General features: G+C 36.0%; 3 protein-coding genes and 1 non-coding gene across 8 annotated transcripts; all 4 read right to left on the bottom strand.

Moving 5' to 3' along the window:
• Positions 1–1,784: 1,784 nt before the first annotated feature.
• On the bottom strand, positions 1,785–3,220 carry LOC125191278 (leucine-rich repeat extensin-like protein 3). The gene is made up of 3 exons (XM_048088792.1): positions 3,100–3,220; positions 2,166–2,789; positions 1,785–2,078 (listed from the first exon to the last, which is right to left on the bottom strand). Exons 1-3 carry the CDS (start codon positions 3,161–3,163, stop codon positions 2,047–2,049), a joined length of 720 nt encoding a protein of 239 aa, XP_047944749.1. The 5' UTR covers positions 3,164–3,220; the 3' UTR covers positions 1,785–2,046.
• A 2,525-nt stretch (positions 3,221–5,745) lies between these two features.
• Positions 5,746–9,370, bottom strand: LOC125187298 (G-type lectin S-receptor-like serine/threonine-protein kinase At4g27290). 5 transcript variants are annotated; one of them, XM_048083860.1, is made up of 8 exons: positions 8,342–9,370; positions 7,785–8,245; positions 7,345–7,485; positions 7,104–7,228; positions 6,821–7,031; positions 6,490–6,727; positions 6,267–6,417; positions 5,746–6,195 (listed from the first exon to the last, which is right to left on the bottom strand). In XM_048083860.1, exons 1-8 carry the CDS (start codon positions 9,043–9,045, stop codon positions 5,884–5,886), a joined length of 2,343 nt encoding a protein of 780 aa, XP_047939817.1. In that variant the 5' UTR covers positions 9,046–9,370; the 3' UTR covers positions 5,746–5,883. The 5 variants fall into 5 exon arrangements, with proteins under 5 accessions (XP_047939817.1, XP_047939815.1, XP_047939816.1 ...); XM_048083858.1 differs by having other exon boundaries at positions 7,785–9,370; XM_048083859.1 differs by having other exon boundaries at positions 7,345–7,473; positions 7,785–9,370.
• Positions 9,371–15,283: 5,913 nt separating this feature from the next.
• On the bottom strand, positions 15,284–15,367 carry LOC125191498. Its single transcript, XR_007171172.1, has one exon. It is a non-coding gene; the product is annotated as a small nucleolar RNA SNORD96 family (small nucleolar RNA).
• A 2,526-nt stretch (positions 15,368–17,893) lies between these two features.
• Positions 17,894–19,700, bottom strand: LOC125190280 (zinc transporter 1-like). Its single transcript, XM_048087544.1, has 3 exons — positions 18,995–19,700; positions 18,567–18,716; positions 17,894–18,381 (listed from the first exon to the last, which is right to left on the bottom strand). The coding sequence occupies exons 1-3, from the start codon at positions 19,610–19,612 to the stop codon at positions 18,076–18,078; spliced, it is 1,074 nt and encodes a 357-aa protein (XP_047943501.1). The 5' UTR covers positions 19,613–19,700; the 3' UTR covers positions 17,894–18,075.
• Between the last annotated feature and the right edge of the window lie 704 nt (positions 19,701–20,404).

Raw genomic sequence — 20,404 nt, 5'->3', positions numbered from 1 at the left:
TAAACAATATCTACTAAATTCATGTGCTCAAAAGAAAGGGCTCTAATATCTTTGGGACGGAGAGAGTGTTATTTTCCACACTATTTCTATTTTGGCTATCAAATATTGAATATTATTGGAAATCGATCAGTTGGTTATTTCATTCACGGATTAAAGTTAAATTCATTCAAGAGTCGTTCAGTTGGTTATTGTATTTGTCGTATGTTGTTTAAATTTCATAATGGCCTACCCTAATGAATAATTTGGCAGTGACTTCTTTAACTTTATTGTAATTTAGCATTTTTATTGGTTATATAAGCTGTAATAACCGCGTTCGAGTCTATAGAATTTTCCATTATTGAACTTCTATTTTGTATCAAAGTCCAAAATTAAATTACAATTAGTAAAACAATCGCTGCAAAAAAGTGTTAATTATTTCAATTGTTGTAGCAATAGATAAAACAAGAAAATTTAATAATTAAATTATGGAGTGTTGCACACTTTACCCATTCATTCTTGAAGAATCTATAGCGTACTAACTTGTACTTATTCCTTTGTTTCTAAAAGTTTGCTATATTTTCGTCGGGCATTTATATCCAAGCCAAAAAACATTAATCAATAGAGAGGGAGAGATAATATAGTTGCAGGTACTCATCATAGAAAAGTGGGAACAAAATTCTCTATGATTTAACAAATCACTTATAGATAGTGTAGTATTGACAGGTAGGGGTTGTGCAGGTTTGGGGGATAATTAGACTGAATTGCATGCCCTTCAACTCATTTGGGTATTTTCATCAGAAAATTGACAAAAATCACAAGGTTTGTGATTATGTATTTTGTTAGATACCTATGATGAGATTTTTTTTGTTAGGATTCTCTAGTGTTACAAACCGAAAAGTTAGGGATCTTTTATGCAGTTCACTCTCATAGGATTTACTCAACGGTGATATGATCCGGATAGGTCTGATATAGCTTGGTGGGCTAGGCTCATTTGCAGAAATTGAAAAAAAATTGCATCTTTCCACAAAATGCGTCTTTTAATCGCGGACAAATAGGGTACTACTATATTACACAAAACAAAAATAACAACAACAATAATAATAATAATAATAATAATAATAATAATAATAATAATAATAATAATAATAATAATAATAATAATAGAATAAACATACTACTAAATTAGTATACAAAATATGAAAAACAAAAATAAATACTTTATAGAAATTACATATCTTAACTAGGAGTGCAAAATTTTATGTACTCTATCCGCCTGCTACTGAAAGAAATCGAGGTGTGATGCTACTAGTACTATTTTGTGAAGTATTCGATCTCCTTTGCAATGGATGGATGGGACAGAGGAAATGGCTTCGATAATCCTCTCCTTAAGATTGATTTGGTTGATCCGAAACAAGTTTACCTTTTAAATTTTGGTGCGGTCTGTAGGCAACTTGATCACGTAGAATTGGAGCGACTTTGAAAAAGGATTGAAATTTAGTAAGAGAAGATTAAAAGTCTTTAAACTTTACCAAGATTGAAGATGCGGTCAATCGATATTGTTTAATAGTAGTACTACTATCTTTGTCTGATGTTACTTGCACTTTCTTTTTGTCTCATTCCAAACTAATTGCACTATTTTTATTTGAAGTGTTTTCTTATTATACTAATCTAATAACACTAATTACTCAATCTTTAACCTATGATTCAAAAAGAAAAGTACGAGTAGCATAGAATAGGACGAGAGGAGTAAGTTTTAACTTAAATAGAAATGATAAGATGACATTTAATTAATAAACACCAAATAATACGTATAAATTAACATTCCGTACTGAGTTTGAAATAAATTAAAATTTAGTAATCATTTGGTACAATTATATAGTACTATCATCGATAATTATTCATAAAATTAAATAAGAGATTAACAAAACAAATTAATGCGAATTAAGTAGAAAAAACAGCTAAGTTTTCATCTGGACTAACAGCATGAGGCCCCCACCTAATCTACCTCAAAACAATATCCAAAAATGAATATCACAAAATGTATGCAACATGTCAGCATCAGCAAGCTTAGAAGTAGAGAAAATGGCATCCATCATAACCTGCAGCAGAGGAAAGAAGAGTAGAAATTAAATGAAAAGAGGCTTGTTAAGGAAGTGAGTAAACCGTAAAAGCAGCAGCTTGCTTACTGGGATCAACGGTGACAAGTATGGCGGTTCCTCCAAAATCACATCTGCCTCCGGCCACCTTACTCCTCTGCCAATAGCTGTTGAATGCGTAGGATGCGTGCGCAAACAGTGTGTTGGGCATGAAGCACGACCCGCTCGGCTGAATCTGGTCGCAATCAGCTCCAGACCCGCACGCGTAGTCCATGGCCTCTTGTATAATCGGGTCCGGCACCGCCGCCTTCGCAACGCACCACATGGCCGTCACAGGCGTGCGTCGAGGCGGCGGCGGCACTGCCGGCGGCGGGAACACGATGGGAGGCAGGAACTTTGGGCTCGGAACGGATCCCGTGGGTGGCGGGAGGGGCACGTAGCTTGGCGGGCTAGGCTCGTAGTAAGGGGGTGTAGGCTCGTAATAAGGCGGGGTAGGCTCGTAGTAGGGTGGGGATGGGGGTAGTATGGATGGTGGGGTGGGGAATGTGGGGGGCATGGGGGTGGTGGGTGGGTATACGCAATATGGAGGGGTGTTTTCGGGAGAAGGGAATGGAGGAAGGGATTCATATGGTGGCAATGAGAATGGGGAGCTAACGTATGGGTCAGTGTTTGATGAGTCTAATTTTTTCAAGGAATGAGGTATTCTTGCGCCATCTGAATTTGTTTCAAGGAAGAAAAAAATACTAAATTTAGATATGGACGTTGTTATGACAGAATACGGAATAGAGTAATTGAGTAATCGAAACGTAAAGAGACACATATTTACGTGGTTTACCAACATTGTGTTAGCGATGTCATGTACAAGAAAGGAGAACAGATTGTATTATCATAGCTGTTATAGATTACTAAGTTTTGTACACAATTTCTATATAAATAGTCACACAAGACGCTTGGCCTAATATGACAATTAAGGCACAGTACAGAGCATTTTAACGCAGTGGAAAATTAAGTGATGGAAACATACCGGAAATGGATGCAAAACAAAAGCAGAGTAAGAAAATGCGAAGCGGCGGTGGGAATTTGGCCATTTCGAATGCAAGCGGTCACGAGGGAGAAGGATGAATGGAATGGGGTTGGATATATAGAGTGAGTGAATTGTAAGGGAAAAAAGATGATTCTTTAGTCGCAGAGTTGTATGGATAGTGAGACAAGGGGGAGATGTGAATCGGAAGAAATGTAAAAGAGTGGGGGATAAAGTAGTGGAGTGAGAGTGCATATTTTATGAGAGGACTGTACAGATCACGTATTCTGTATAATATGATCGGGGAAATGTGGAGGCGCGGCGGGGCATATATGCTTGCCTTCACATCGGAAATAACTCCAAAGTTGCTGTTTTTCGACCTCTTTTTCGTATTGCTTGCTTTCTACTCAAACCACTTTTTCTACCACTAAATTAGTTTAAAGCTCCGCCAACATAATAAAGAAAATTTGAATAAATTAGTTCATTTTTATTTTTTGGAGTAAAATTTTAAAAATACTTGCACATCACTATTATGATATAAAACATTAATTCAATACAAGAATGTTGAACCGCAACCTCCAGCTTAAATTCCCAAGTTATATTTAACAAGAAACACTTTAGTTTAGGCCATCTCCAACCATTTACACCAAATTCAAATCTATTTTTGAGTATGGATCACGCCAAAAAGTATTTTTACTATAATCATTTACTCCAAATTCAACCCAAAAGAATATTCCATATTTATATACTTTTTATACCTTTTCAATTATATCTACATATTTATTTTAAATTACATATTAGTCCCACAATATTTTTAATTATGTAAATTATATAAGTATACAAAATTTCTTATATTTGTAAATTTATTACTCGCTCCGTCCCGGCTAAGATGACACATTGCTTAGCCGGCACGAGATTTTAGAAGTTATTGGTTAAAGTCAGGGACGGATCCAGAAATTCTGTATAGGTGGGTCAAAATTCCATACAAAGACATTTTAAGGATTTTAGAAGGGGCATTTATAATGGTATTTCAAAAAAAATTTAAAAATAATGATCAATATAGCACTAATGAATTTTTTTGAGGTGGAGCATTTGCCCCTTGTATGTAGTATGTACATCCGTCCCTAGTTAAAGTGTTTAATTGGAGAGAGAAGGTGGATGTAAGTATTAAAGTAGAGAGATAAAAAAAGATGAATATTTTAATAGGAATGAGAAAAAATGGTTGAGTGTATTAACTGGAGAGAGAAAGTTACCAAAAAAGGAAATGTGCCTTCTTAGTTGGAACAAACTAAAAAGGAAAACGTGTCATCTTAAGCGGGACGGAGGGAGTAGTTATTAATAAGGTAAACAATAATAAGAAGATTTTTTAGCAATATTCATTCATATATTTGTAAATTTATTAGTTATTATTTGCTAAAAAAACATAATTTATTATAATATGTTCGCTAATTCCTTTTTAATTATTTTTCTTATAAAAAAATATTTGTAAATTCAAATAGAAAGTGTGTGTGTGATCAGATTTTCTATACACTAGTACAACACACGCCAACATATCTCTACTCAACATCAATAGCTCTACTCAATATTTGCAAGGAGTGTCGGCTTGATTCAAACTATCAAGTAGTCCAGTACACAAATTATGGCCGGCTGATTCAACTACCTCCAAATAATATAAAGGATTATTATGCAATATTTAAAACCTTTTTGCAGTAGATACTCAATTTTGGTGTTCACTTCAAATTTGGTGTTGTTTGATTAAAAACCCCAAAAATGGGTATGGGTATGGAGTATGATTGGAGCACATTTTTACATCAAAAATGAGATTTGGTGTATGATTGGAGGTGGTCTTAGTAGTTTAATGATATTCTGTATGATACTATGACGTTGTAGAACCGCCTCGGTCTGGATTAGATTCCCGGCTGGTGTATTTATATAACGCTGAAAATTCTGCAGTTATGTGGCTAATGGGTTACCTACTCTACTCGATTTATGGACAAATTTGCAACTGTATATGAGCTCTTTAAATTTGCAACTAATATTTTATATGTAAAAATTTGATATATCATTTTATATTGCGATTCACATATATTGAATAATAGAGATATACTTCCATTTGAATTAAACCAGTACTATTATAATGTCTATGATTATCTTTATGTACGAATAAAGTGGAGTATATTAGTATTATAAAATATTAAGAATTTTTCTGGAATAACTTTCATTTTTTCTAACTTTTTTTAAGCTTAAGTAAATAGGGTTGATTAAGTAATACTTATATTAGGTTATTAACTTTGTACACCACAAGTGACACATTTTTTTTTTATTCATTTTGATATAATGATAATCAATAATTAAATTGAAGAGAAAGTAACGTATGAGATATAATATTGTACTAAGATGTAGAGAGATTCGTCTCCAAATTATTTTCTCCCTCCACCTTACGTTATTACTTTACTTTATATTTACTTAAGTATTAAATAGTAGTACCATTTTTCCAAATTATAAATTGACTTTTTGTCCAACCAGTAATTATTTTTCAAAATTGTCTAACTGCCTTTTGATTGACCTTGAAAATTCGTAATGTGAATAAATTATTTTGGTATCAATATTTAAATTTGAAGTCCTTTTAATTAGTGTAATTCTTCTGGATAGTCCCTAAATTAACTTCTCTCATCTTTTTCTCTTGAACAAACAAATAGACACTCCTACATGAACTAAACAAACTAAATAACATACCATGAAAAATATCAATGGTACATAACCGTAAATTGTCAGAACTATGCCTCATCATCTGGCCTCCAAGTCAGTAATGGTGATTGTCTCATTCTCTGATGGTGAAGTAATAGTTCCCACTTCCATAGCCGCAGGGCTTGAATTTCTCTCAACAAAAAACCCAGGCTCTTTTGGTTGAGGAAGATTTGTTCCATCACTTTCTAACATTGGAATCACTGATGACATGATTGGCCTATCATGTGCAAATTTCTGAACACACAATAATCCCACTTGCATGCATCTCATCACTTCACACTCCACAAATGTATCATCTAAACATTCATCCATCAACTCTAGGATCCTGTTTTCTTTCCATAGCAACCATGCCTGTTACAATAAGAACAAAGGTAAGTTATTTGACCTTATTCTTATAAATGAAAATGTCACCATAAGTATACATGGCTCAAGAGGTTTAGATAGTGATCTGAGGGTCCATATCCTCTGCTCTTTTTGCCGCTGATTATCTCTAGCAACACGACTCCAAGACTAAAGATGTCAGATTTCTCCGAGTATTTTCCATCCATTAAATATTCGGGAGCCATGTATCCACTGCATAAAGTTATTCATCTTAAGGTCACTATACATAAAATGGAGTAATCTAAGGATATGAGAGAACCTTACTATGTTCCAACAACGCGTTTTGTTCTACCAAGAGATTGATCCTCTTGAAATATTCTTGCTAACCCAAAATCTGATATTTTTGGAGTTAAATTTGTGTCTAGTAAAATATTGCTCGTTTTGAGATCCCTATGAATGATCTTTAATCTGGAATCGTGATGGAGATATAGTAGTCCCCTTGAAGTTCCCATAATAATATCAAAACGCTTAGGCCATGTCAACAATTCTCTCCTGCTGTTATCTGCAAATATTAAACACCGTGTGAATTTAACAATGGATTGAAGATTGAAGGAAGGAGGCATGAGATTTGACAAACAAAGTGATTAGAGTTTACCAAAAATGAAATAATCAAGGCTTTTATTTTGGAGGTATTCATAGACTAGTATCCTTTCCTCTTTTTCAATGCCACATCCCAATAATCTGACAAGGTTTCTATGTTGGAGTTTTGCAATCACCATAACTTCATTTCTAAACTCTTCAAGACCTTGCCCTGAAGACCTCGACAATCTTTTGACTGCGATTTCTTCTCCTGATGGCATGTTCCCCTACCATTTTATTGTTTTTTACAACTCTAGCACCATAATTTACAACTTCAACAGTCTAATTCAGTGTATTACCTTGTAAACATGACCGAAGCCTCCAACTCCAATCATGTTTTCCATGGAGAAATTATTTGTTGCTTGCACAATAGTTGTCATTTTGATCACAGGTAATTCTAGATCTTCATTATTCTCTGTCATTGCTATTAAGCGAAATGAAAAAAGAATTAATGACTTTGTATTAACTTGACTTTATGCTTTGAGCATGAATAATCTATATTTTCTAGAATAGCAGCCACTGCAGAAGTTAAATTGTTACCTCGCTTCTTTAATCTTGCTACGCCTCCGCTGATAAAGGCTGAGATGAGAACACCAGAAGCAATTGATATCAGTATTATCTTTATAGGACTTTTCTTCTCCTTCTCCATCTCGTTCTCCTCCTCTAAACCTGTGTTAAAATCTACACACAAAATCAGCGGTCCATGTCATATGGCTTTCATTCCCTTTCCTCTTGCAGAGTGGATGCTCAAGTATCTAACTAATATAGACCTCGTGACTAAAAAAATTATAATTATAGTACATGACATGGATATAATTTCTTCAAGTCCATTAACAGTAGGACTAGTACTTTATCTTACAAAGGGAGCAGCTTCTATATGCTTATTCATATTGCTCTATGCAATAAATTTGATTAACAATATACAATGTACTCTATATATCTCATGTAAAGAGAATTTGGGTAGTTATGGAATGAGTTACCTAGTTCAGAAACTGGAACCCGGATATAGACATTCTGCTTACTATCTGCTCCAGAAAGTTGTTTGGTATCAATGAGTTCGCCAAACCACATCAAACAACCAGTGCCTCCATTAGTAATGGATGGATTAGCATAAGCAGTGCAACTGCAGTTTTTTAAGCACTCAACTTTGCACTTACCAAGGCTCATTGTTGTATTTAACCAAAACCTCAACATATCTGGATACTTAACCCCTCTGAGTGGTAGAAATCCATCTCCACCATGGCAATTTAATAGTCTAGTTCTAGTGCATCCTCCGGACCAATCTTGAAAGTCCCAATCTGTTTGGAACTTTGGCGCAAATCCCCTTAAACACTCGCATCTTATTGGCCTGTCGGGCCTACAGATACTGTTAGGACCACAACTGGCATATTCGTCGCATGTATCCAGGGGAAACATGGTGGCAAGATTCCACTTGTCTTTTCTGAGATTCATAGTATACCGCATGATTGAACCAGATGTATGTAAAGTGGTTCTTACGAAAAGTGAGCTGTCGTAGGGATCTACAATGGATATCAACCTCTCTTGTTTGAAAACAAACACTGGCTTGAAAATGGGATTGGGCAATCTTTGATGGCCGGAAAAGTGCATTCCATTCCACTGTCCAAGCCGGTATCTTTTTCTTGCCCCTTCCAGAGCCACTATATCAGCTAAGCCTTGGTTTTGGATCTTATAAACAAAATCACCTGGAGAAGGATCATCCGGACTTGTCCATGACGTCATATACTTTTCGACACCGCTATCATTGTCGTCCACCATCATCATTCCCGGCAACATGGTGTCAGTTGGATAATCAAAACTCTGCCATGCATAGCCTTGTGTTGTGCTCATGTTGTCAATAAGAACTAAATTTCCAGTATCCAAGATCTGTAAAATTGGATTTGATGCCACCCTTGATGAATTTGCCAACCAGATAATGCTTTTGCCACTGCTTATAACAAGATTTGTATTTCGGGAAATCATCAACACCGGTGCTTCTGAGGGAGGGATGGGATGGTTTCTATTTGCAACCCATACTACAACATCTGGTGTGCTCTTGTACCATATTCCTAAAAATCTTTTCAAGGATTTTCCAGGTGAAAAAAAGCCAGTTTCAAAAACTTGGTTTTGAGAAACTAGAGTCTGCCCAAGAATAAGCTCTTGATTTGGAAAAAGTATATGATGCTTGGCTGCTCCAACAGTTAAAGTTAGAAAGGCGATTGTTAGGAAAAAAGATTGTGCCATGGTATAATTTGATTACAAGTGCAGCTCACGAAACAGTTCTGTCCTATTTTTCTTTCATTGGGTTTCCATTCTAATTCATGTTGCTAGTCAAATTTGATGTCCAGTTTTTTCTTTGCTAGGAACTGAAAGTCAAACTATTGCCTAACTATTCATAGTCTCTATTATTTAAACATATTCAAATATTAGAAGAAATATTATTCAAAAATTGATGTAAATTTTCATTTGTTGTCCCTAGAGTTGCCCGGCCTAGGGCCGGCCCACCAATGAAACGAAGCGGGCCTGGTAATTCACTAGGATTTTACATGATTTTAGAAGGTAGTTTTACTTGGTTTTGATCATATATTGTGTACTTTGAGACATGGTTATAGCTACTTCTCTATTATGTTGGTATTTTGATCATTTTGTGAAGAATGTGTAGAAAAGTGTACAAAATATGTGGATGTGCAGCTGCTCAATGTTCGAGACAGCTTTTCTGGAGATTTTGAAGTCCGATTCGCATGTAATGCATACCATTCTCTTCGTCTTCGAAAGAGCTTCGCGTGGATATCTTAAACGTCTCAATCGGAATTCGGTAGAAGAAGTTATGACCGTTTTACCAAGACTGCAGATCGGAGCCATAAATTTCTTTCTTGTATGATTTATCTGCATTCATGTACTTGTTTCTAGAACTTGCTCTCAGTCTGCCTAAATCTACATAGTGTATAAATGATAAAAGAGGACGTTAGGCCATCCTTCTAATCTACTCTATATGTCCAAATTTATGATCTCACCCAAAATATTTTTCCTAGCTAGCCACTTTGAGCCTTTAAAGTCTTTTTCTTTGGAAGCTAAATAAAAGGGAAATATCCATACACTCTTGGGGATAGTTATTTTACATCTTGTGAAAGAGTTGGGAGAGATAAGGTAGAAAGAAAGTAGTGTGTGAAAATTGCGTAGACATTTGTGGTTTGGATTAGATAATTTGTTGTGCAGAAGAAAGAAAGCAAGAAAGAAAGAAAGGATGTATAAAAGAAAAAGGAAAAAAAATGAAAAGAAAAAAAAATCGAGAAAAAAAAAGAGAGAAAGAATGAAAAGAAAAAAAGAAAAAATTCAAGGAATTTGGGAAGTGAGAAGAAATCTGGACAAAGTCTAGAATTTTACTGAGATTTGAATTGTTGGTTGGATGTTGAGTTTGATATAGTAGAAATTGATCAGTTTTGCTATGTTGGGTTTAGTCACTTTTTAGCCAAATATTTCCTCACCTTACCAAAGAGCCTACATTATAACCTAAAACAAAGACCTTTCGGATTTTTGATTTTAATCATATAAGTAGAGAAGGGATTAGACTTCGAGCAAGCCTATGGTAAACTTTGCATGTTGCATGATCTGAGAGCATATATTCTTTACCTTATACACTTTAAGAGTGAGTGATAAATACACTTCTAAATACTTGTGAGCGCGTGTACTTTGATCAACGAGCTAGTAATGAAAGTGCACTAATAAGCTTTGCTTGATTTGATTTGTATTCTTGTCGAACTCTTTATTTTTTTATAAATACTAAGGCACTTATGAAATCTAGTCCTTAACATCTGTGTTTCTTATTTAATTTTTCTCTTGTTTTGTTTGAGGACAAACAAATATTTAAGTTTGGGGGATTGATAAACACGGGATTTGCATGTTTTTAAGGCCTAGATTTGGCTCGTTTTAAATGTCAATCTTGCAAATTAAATTCTTAAATTGCATATATTATATATTTTGGTATTTTGATGTGTTTGTTGATAAATGATAGAAAAAGATAGAAAAAATGTGCAAAAGTGTCAAGGTTCAGCAACTTCTGTTTGAGCCCATCTGCCAACGAGTTTGAAGTCTAATTAATGCTTAATACATACCATTCTCTTTGTCTTCGAAAGGGCTTCGTGTGGATATCTTAAACGTCTCAATCGGAGTTCGGTAGAAGAAGTTATGGCTGTTTTACCAAGACTGCGCAGAGCAGTGACATAGCTGGCGACCCGCCAGGTTCGCATGCAAACGAACCTGGCGACCCGCCAGCAAAACACGAGAAAAACGCCGTAGGCAGCTGGCGACTCGCCAGCTTCGACGCACACCCAATTTGGCGACCCACCAGCTTCGTCCGACAGTTTATATCGGGCCCAAAGTCAACCCTGGGTATATATATGCCTAGAAAACGCCTCCAAACACAACTTACACGCCTCCTACCCCAAAAATACCATTTTTCTCCTAGAAAGAAGAGAAGAACGAGTAGAGGACGAGTATTCATCGCAAGATTGATGACGAAGCCTCCAATCACACAATCCAATTCTAAGAGTTTCTACTTTTAATTTTATTCTTGTTCAAACAATGTTTTTGAATATTTCTTTGACTTTTGTGTTGAATATGAGTAGCTTAATCATTCGTAGAGTTCTACGGGGGAGATACAATGATTTTTATGTTTAATTGATTTCCTTTTTCTATGTCTTGGCTCATGTGGTTATTTTGACTTCTCTTGTGCTTATACATTTATTTGATTGATCACCTTATAAATGCATGTGGATTTTACTACAATACTCGGGAGATGAGTAGTTTAATTTGAAAGAAGAGAAGTTGACGTCTTTGCCAATATAATCGACAGATTTGAGCCTTTGAATGAAGCTAAGTATCTTAGGAGCTTTTAGGAGTTGTTACCTTAGTTCTAGGAAGGACACTTCGGTTCTAGGTAGCAATCTACAAATTATATGCTTTGAGAGAAGATATAGTTTTACCTTAGTGATAGCTTAGTAAAATATAGTTTTACCTTGAGACCATCTGTTGGCATAGTTAGGAAGTTAGTTGAGCACATGAATAATTAATAAAATCCCGTAGGATTCTACCCTTCTCATCCTTGATCTACATCCGTTTTCTCTTATTTGCTTTTAGTTTTCTATTTGAGTTTAGTTGTGTTTACTTTGCTTTTAAATAGATTTAGAAAAACCAAAATTCCGATTCATCTGATAGTAGTTGAGGTTGGTTTGTGGTACTTAGGTTGACACTCATTGTCTCTGTGGATACGATACTCTTTGCTTACTATTTGCTACATTAGCCCCGTACACTTGCGGGTATACTTGTGTTAAAAATAAGTTGAGTCAAGTTTTTGGCGCAGTTGCCGGGGACAATTTTGTGTTACTATAGCCTAATATCGTGATAAAAATTAAGATTACTAATCTAGATTTTACTTGCTTTATTTTTTTCTTTTCTTTTTGAGTTATTCTCACTTTTGTGTTTGTCTTTTCAGGTTGTATGCTCACTCGCTCTAAGGGGCAACCATTAGAGTTATTTGATCCTGAGATCGAAGCATCCAACCGAAGGAGAAACGCTCAGAGAAGGCTCAACCAAAGGCGATCACTTTCGCCTCTTAAGAGAGAACCGTCTACTCTTGTTTCAATAACAATGGCGGACAACAAAGAGAACAATGCACCACATCCAGATCCGGTAGTCCAACAACTACAATTACAACTTGCAGATGTGCTAAAAGAAAAAGAGGAACAACAAGCCATAGTGCCAGTGCAAAACATGTACGCTTACAGAGAGGTAGAGAACCCACCAATTTGCAACGATGGGATCGATGCCAATCATTTTGAGCTCAAGCCAGGATTGCTTAATATGGCTGAGGCTAATTCTTTTGCGGGGGAAGGCCAATGAAGATCCCAACAAGCATCTCACTAAGTTTATTCAAATAAGTAACACGGTGAAGCTTAATGGGATGAGAGATGAACAATTCAGATTAAGGCTACGACAGCATTAGGTCAGGATCTGTTAAAACGTGGGATGACATGGTAGACTTATTTTTGGAGAAGTACTTCCCACCCAGCGAAGTTCTAAAGAGGCACACAGAGATAATTCAGTTCTAGATGAAACCTCATGAGACAATCCAAGAAGCATGGGCTAGATTCAAGACACTGCTGAAAAGATGCCCCAAGCATGGTCTAAGTCCGAGACACCAAGTCATAACTTTTTACAGGGGGTGTACTCCAGATGCAATGCGTGAACTGAATTGAAGCGCAGGAGGAGCACTCCTTCAATTAGGAGAGAATGATGCTATGCAAGTGATTGAGAGAGTAGCTTCCACTGATGAAGGATGGAATAATGAAAGAAACAAGTCATACAGGGTGGCCTCTGCTACAGAAGATGATAGGATAGACAGAATGTCAAAGCAACTAGATCTTTTGACCACTCAACTGGGGATCATGGAGATGGGAGACAACCTGGACCAGAACTGCAAGGAGGAGTTGAAGGTGTCAACTATGTGCACCAAGGAGGGAATAACATGAACTTCAACAACTATCGCCCCAACCAAGGTGGTGGTAACTATAACAACTATGGTAACAAAGTGCATCCTAATCTCTCATATGGGAATCCAAACAATGCTCTGCAACCACCGCCAGGATTCACAGTGTCTAATGGATTGGTAGAACAGCAGAAAAAGCCTACTACTTAAGATATCTTGGCAACATTCATGAATCAGACTACCAAGTACATGGAGAAAACTGACAAGTAAATAGAGAGCACTAGTCAAAAGTTGGGGAAGGTTGAAAACGACGTACAAAGCTTGAATGTGCATATGAAGAACATTATACTTAAATTAGTCAAATTTCTCAAGTAGGTGTCCAACATCAGCCAGTAGAATTGATAAAATTAAACAAATTCAAGAGTTAAACATTTGTAAATAAATATTAACTTGCACATTAATCCCTAAATATAAGAACTTTGGACTTATTTTAATTGTTCATAGAAATACACAAACTTAAATAAAATATCCTAGTACAATTTCTTAACAAATTAAATAGGAATTAAAAAGATGAGTTGAGTTGTTACCTTCTTATGGAGGCGGCGTGGATGGTTGGAGGGCGGAGGCGACCGCTGAAGCTGGAGCACAGTTGGAGGCGACAGCTAGAAGGCGACGGTTAGAGCATGGCTGCAGGCTAGAGGGCGGAGGCGGCGGGATGGTTGGAGATAGGTTGGAGGCTTGTTGGCTTGGAGAAAACGAGAGATTTGGGAGAGTGGAGAACGGGAGAAAGAGGCGGATTGGGAGAGTGGAGAACGAGAGATCAGGGATACATATTTGGGAGTTTATATATACTCCATAAAAACATATATAATATCATATTATTAAATAAAATTCAGTTTTTCGGTTTTTAGGGTTTTTTTCGTCCGAACCGAAAAATCAAAATTTTCAAAATTTTGGAACCGAACCGAACCGAATAACCAAAAAATCGAACTGAATTGTAAATTTTCAGTTTGGTTCGGTTCGAATATTTGATTTTTGGTTTTTTTGCTTACCCCCTTATATGTCATCATCATCTACTAACAAAACAAAACAATTAATATTGGTTATTCCTTTAGTTATACATTTTGCTTTTAAATAGAATAAAGAACATGAAAAATATTGTTGACATAGAGTCAATAAATGAACTTAAACACATTATTAAATTTAGATTTAGTTAATGTGATATAAAAATACAAGTTATATGTTTTATTTTTGCATATAATACGTTTAGGACATCTTTAAAATACTTAAATAAAAAATTTAAACAAAGCCGTTTGGGCTGGATCAGACTTAGCAAAATTAGAAAAAGCTAGGCCCAACCCAGCCCGCCTCAAACATGAATCTAAGCCAAGTTGGGCCTCAATATAAGCGGGCCTCTGCAGGCCCAGCCGACTCACTTGACATCTCTAGTTGCAACAACCATATCAATTATGTAGAAAAATAGCCATATCAATTTGTTAAAAGAGTTAATTTCATACTAAGTCCAATAAAGATGTCTCACTTTCCTTTTTGATTTATTCTACTAAAGATGGGCATTTCAAGTTTTAGAAAAAAAGTTCTGTTTTACCCTAATATAAATCCACCTTTGATATGTTTAAATATATTTACAATCTCAGTAGTATTTATATTTCTTTGATAATTTGATAATTTAATTCATAATTCCAATGGTTGGAGTTTGACTGAATAATGAAATTATTTTATACAGCTGCCGAAAAAGTTTCTTAATGTATATAAACAAAAAATAAATAGAGAATTTTTCATACTCCAAAATTTAGGAAAAATGAGAGCCACAGCACGGATTGCCGAATCTCACAAGGAGAAAAGACACGAAAGACGAAAGCCGGCTCAGAATTTCTATAGCTTATGATAATGTTAAGTACTGTAAATCGAACTAAACAGCACTGGACCGTCAATAAGCACCACAAACCATTACTTTTATAATGAAAATAGGTTTTCAAAAAGCCTCAGAATTGCAGAATATCATCACAGGAAACTCAGTCCCGAAAGATGGTGTAATTTGATTAGAGATTTCATCACAGGCAGCTCAAAATCGAAATCAATTTCGAGAAAACAAAAAAACAATCAGAGAAATGGAGAATTAATTGAATGTTTTTCTCATGGCCAATCCCAAGAGCTAATCGCAGCAACCCGCTACCCAAGGCGATAGGATATGACAACGCTTACCTTCGGAAATCTCCGGCGAAGCCGCAGATCTCAACAAAGGAAAAGCTTTTTCTGGCGACGATTCAATCCGGGTTATACGAACACAGATCTACGCTCGCCCCGATTTTACATTAATCGTCGCGAAATCACATACTACAAAAAATCGAATTCGAAAGCAATTAAAGACTAATGTGTGAAGTGTGTGGGCTTCCGAGTACGCAGCTGAACTCAGCTCAAGGGTGGCGATTTCAGTAGAATGAAAGGGGTATTTATACATTTAAGCGATTCGTTTGTAGCCGTCAGATCTGATCCAGCAATTTAATTTAGTTTAACAGAGCCCTAAGTTCTTAGTAGCTAGCCCAATAGTCGCTAGCTTCTTAAGAAAACTAAATCCATTATTTGGGCTCTAAAGCCCAATAGCTCGATGCCTCTTAATAAATATAAATTGCCAAAACCATATAAATTACTAGTTCAATTAATTTGAGGGGAATTACGTTTGATTACAAATTTACAAATACTGCATCGGTTCCTTAAAAATAGAAACTATCTTTCTTTCGGGCCATTATTTAAAAATGAAAACTTTCTAAATTTTCTATTTTAAGACGTGAATCTCACAGTCTACTAACATTACTTTCATTGTTTTTTCTCTTCTTCTTTCTTACATTACCTATTTTTCTTTTTTGCTGTTATTTTACCAATTATTTTCTTACTTTACCAATTTTCATTAAAATTCGTGTCGTTTCAAAAGCAGCACTTGTTGCAATTTATTAAACACATCAAATAAAGAGTGAAACTCATAAGTAGGGGTGTCAAAATGGATATCGAGTATTGGATATCCGATATCCAAACCCGAAATATTGAATAATTGGATATCCGATATCCGATTTTTCAGGTTTCGAGATCGGGTTCAGGTATATGATTTTTGAATTATCGGATATCGGATAACCCGATACCCGATCGAGTATACTCAAATTACCCGAATTACTCAATTTTTTTAAAAAAATTAAATTTTAATAAATTATGTATTTATTCTATTATTTAAAAAATAAAATAATTAAATTTAGTCCCAAAATCTTTTACTCTTAAGTCACATTTAGAGTTAATATATGAATTGTGATGTTTATTATTGATGAACAATGGATGCTATAACTTATTAATTTTTTATTTCTAAAAATTTGTAGTCGTGTTTTTTTTTCTCTTAATCGAACTAATTTAAGTTTGTATCAAATTCGAACTATTACAAGTTTGTATTTCTAAAAGTTTGTATTTAATTTTGTTAAAAAAATAAAAATAAAATAAAAATAAAAATTCAAAATCGGGACTGGATACCCGAGTCGAGTATCTGGGTATCCGAAATCATTTTCCGATCGGGTATCGGATATTAGATTTTAGGAAAATCGGGATGGGGTACCCGAAATTTTCAAATCAGGTATCCGCGGGTACCGAATTTGACAGGCCTACTCATAAGCATGTTTTCTACTCCTTTTTTCTTTATTTTGTTTAGTAGTCACTTTTTTATTTAAAATTTAAAATACCAACAAACTTAGTTGGATCAATAAATTGAAATACGACAGAAAACAAATGAATGATAGAATGACCAAATAGATGAGTCATTTTGCAACTTTGGTATGTTCTATAGAAGTGGAATTATTTGTTTTTACTAAAAATTAATGCATTTCTTCTTACTTACTCTATTCTCTCTTTATCTCTTCACCTTTTTCATTTTCTATTTTATTCTTCCTTTCCTTAACTCATTTAACACTTTAAAAAAAAAAAATTGTGTGCCGAAAAGAAACATCTCCACTATTATTGAATGAAGACTTAATTAAAATTTGTTATTGACTTTTATTTAATTTAAATTGTAAGATTGAGAGGGTTTAAAATTAAAATTCAATTTACAATTCAAATGCTTATGTGATACTCCTATTTATGGAGTAGTACACGATAGAACCGGATTTAATATTGAATGCTTCAATTTTAAGTTCACACCTTCATTTTCATATTACCAAATTTAATATGGAAATTAGAGGTATAGATATAATTATTAGAAATCGACGTTTTACCCTTGATCTAATAAGCTCCACTGAGCCAAAAACTCGGTTAATAATGTAGTATTCCAAATACGGAAAAATTATAGCAACTGCACCAAAGGTGCAAACATAATGGCAGTAGGCAAGTCAAGTTATATTCTTGTTAAGCTCCCTCGAATCTATTCAGTTTCACGTCAATTTTTTTATTCCAGATCTATTACCGAAGAAGATACTGTTGAAGCTGAAATTCCAGAGTTATATCTGGTAAAGCGGCCTAACATTTTGTAACAACTTGTGAAATAGGTGATTCAACATTACATATCCGCACAAGGATGATGTATGCAGTATGTATCTATTCAGATTTAGTAATATGGGATGAGGAAAGCAAAGGTTGATGACCGGATATTTGTGTTTGAATGCTTTTTTTCTTAATTTCACACAGACACACACACAGTCTTGTGCACACATACATAACATATGCTTGTAAGAGAATATGAATAGTTTGGTGCATGCCATTGTGATTGAGAACAACGGAAGAAAGAAGAAGCCAGTCTAAGTCTATGTCCATTTGGCCAAAAAAGACATAGATCCAGCACCTAGAAGAAGTGAAACGTGTGCGCCCAACTGCAGCCTAACATTGCTCTGCATCCTTGGGTTCATGAAATCTGCTGCTAACAGATCCACCAGCGCCATGTAAACCAGTATCCCAGCTGATGCGGAATTCAAAATCCCTTCAACTATTAGAGCCTTGGGGCTATTTTCTTCGTATATGCTTGATATTCCGATCCCCACTGCGATCCCTATTGGTGTTGTCACCGAGAAGAACATCATCATAATCGTCGTCGTCACCGACTTGAATTTCGCCTAATCACACAAAACACATGGACTAATTATATAGTACTACTACCCACAAGCTCCATTTTATTTTTCCTTGTAAAAACAAGGAAAAGGTGGGGTCATATATGAAAGACAGATAAGACAAAATATGATAAGAACACATGTTTTAGATATTTTTTTATCAGAGCAAAACCGAAATTAAATTTAGCAACCTGGGAAATGCAGCCACCAAGCCCCATCCCTTCGAAGAACTGGTGGAATGAAAGTGCGGCCAGCAACGGCTTAATGGTCTCCACGCTCTCCGATGCTCCCAGCGACACTCCGATTATCACCGAGTGAACCACAATCCCTACCTCCAAAACCTACACCAACACCAACAATCACCATCCATGATCCATTCACATATACTGCAAACAAATTACTCCCTTGTCTTACTATAAGTGAAGCGTATTTTTTTTGGGGCAAAAAAGCAACATTAATCTCTCTTACTTTATCATCTCTTCTAATTTTTCTCTATATTTTCTTATCACTTTTATTTTATTCTCTCTTCATTTAACCAATAAAACAACACTGCCTAAAAACTTGTGCTAAAAAAAATGTGTCACATGTAATGAGAAGAAGGTGAGAGTAGTATGCATACCTGTGATATTATGCGCTGTCGGACAAGATCCGACACGCTCATGTCAAGCGACGGAGCTGCGGCGGCCGCTCCATGCGCGTGGCCGTGCGTGGAATGAGTGTGCACGTGCACGTGGCCATCGTGGCCGTCGCCAGAAGCCTCCTCGTCGACGAGCTTCGGTTTGTCAAAGTGCGTGCTCTTGTAGAAGCTGGTGGCCACCGTGTCCACCACCAGCGTCCCGATCGCCGCCATCATCGCCACGAATCCGGCAAAGGGGAACTTCCCCCACGGATCCTCCCCGAGGCAGGGCGACGACAGGCTGCGGAACGCGTCGGGGAGGATGTGCACGAATCCGGTCGCCAGTATCACCCCTGCCGCGAAAGCCTTGATCATGAAGAACACGTCGTTTTCCGGCCGCAGCACCTCGAACCTCCGCCCGAGGATCGGGAGGCTCACGCCAACCGCGCCGGCGCACAGAACCGAACCTATTGATGCCAGCTTGTACCTGAGCGCCTCGGTGTGGTTGCGGCGCACAGCTTGGCCGTCATCATGGCCGCCGACGCAGTCAGCGGAAGCTCGGGGAAGGAGGAGGAGGAGAAGAAGAAGAAATGATAGGATTATGAGTTTGTGGGAGCTCATGGGAGAGGAGAAGAGATTTTTTAGTGATGTTGAGAGGAGAGGAGAGGTTTGCTTTGTAGTAGTAGAGTTGTGGGAAAAGGGTGGCTCTTGCTAATCAGAATATTTGAGTGCCCAATTAAGTAGAGTATATATATGGATGGTCAATAGGCAGCATACCAATTTTTTTTTCTTTTCTTTGCTTTAATTTGCCTTTTTGGTTCAACTGTTCCTAAGTATTTTTCAACACCCAAACGCATCTATACTGGTTGGAATTCCCCTCACCACTGTCACTACCAAAATTAAAAAGAAACTCTCACACATATTGTCTCATACACTCATATAATAACTGGTGTTTAATCAATCAGTTTTGGTCGCTGCAATACAACCATACAACTTTAATGCCACATCAGCAGTAGACAGCAGTGGTGCCCTCTCGTGATAGTCTGCTAAATTATGTTTTATCAAGGTTGTAATTAAAATTTGCATCTAAATTTGCATGTACTGTATTAAATTTACATCTAAATTTGCATGTATTAAATTATATATACTATATCAACGTTGTACTGACTTATAGTAATTGGATATTTTATTATTTTAAAATTATACAGATCAAGAGAATACTTGGGGGTTTTGCAAATGGTCAAAATAAAAAAAATACATGGCTACAAAAAGTAAAATAATTAAACCATGTACACAAGTTGTACTTCTTAATTAAAGTATCAGAATAGAAAGAAGTTGAACAGAGAATAATAGTTCAACTTAAGCTTTAACAAACTTTAGTTATACATCCCATTCCTCGAACCAAAAGTTGCA

This window comes from Salvia hispanica, chromosome 5 (genome assembly GCF_023119035.1).
Source record: "Salvia hispanica cultivar TCC Black 2014 chromosome 5, UniMelb_Shisp_WGS_1.0, whole genome shotgun sequence".
NCBI classification, from domain to species: domain Eukaryota; kingdom Viridiplantae; phylum Streptophyta; class Magnoliopsida; order Lamiales; family Lamiaceae; genus Salvia; species Salvia hispanica.
This window is presented reverse-complemented; position numbering and strand designations above follow the sequence as displayed.

What these genes read in the sequence shown, in the direction of transcription:
- LOC125191278 (XM_048088792.1), bottom strand. Translation starts at nt 3,163, where the DNA reads ATGGCCAAATTCCCACCGCCGCTTCGCATTTTCTTACTCTGCTTTTGT. An exon ending in TTGTTTTGCATCCATTTCCG is followed by an intron (nt 2,790 to 3,099) that starts GTATGTTTCCAT and finishes AAACAAATTCAG; the next exon opens with ATGGCGCAAGAATACCTCAT. An exon ending in ACTTGTCACCGTTGATCCCA is followed by an intron (nt 2,079 to 2,165) that starts GTAAGCAAGCTG and finishes CCTCTGCTGCAG; the next exon opens with GTTATGATGGATGCCATTTT.
- LOC125187298 (XM_048083858.1), bottom strand. Translation starts at nt 9,045, where the DNA reads ATGGCACAATCTTTTTTCCTAACAATCGCCTTTCTAACTTTAACTGTT. An exon ending in GGTTCCAGTTTCTGAACTAG is followed by an intron (nt 7,486 to 7,784) that starts GTAACTCATTCC and finishes TTTTGTGTGTAG; the next exon opens with ATTTTAACACAGGTTTAGAG. An exon ending in AGCAAGATTAAAGAAGCGAG is followed by an intron (nt 7,229 to 7,344) that starts GTAACAATTTAA and finishes TTCGCTTAATAG; the next exon opens with CAATGACAGAGAATAATGAA.
- LOC125190280 (XM_048087544.1), bottom strand. Translation starts at nt 19,612, where the DNA reads ATGAGCTCCCACAAACTCATAATCCTATCATTTCTTCTTCTTCTCCTC. An exon ending in GACAGCGCATAATATCACAG is followed by an intron (nt 18,717 to 18,994) that starts GTATGCATACTA and finishes GTGTTGGTGTAG; the next exon opens with GTTTTGGAGGTAGGGATTGT. An exon ending in TTGGTGGCTGCATTTCCCAG is followed by an intron (nt 18,382 to 18,566) that starts GTTGCTAAATTT and finishes TTGTGTGATTAG; the next exon opens with GCGAAATTCAAGTCGGTGAC.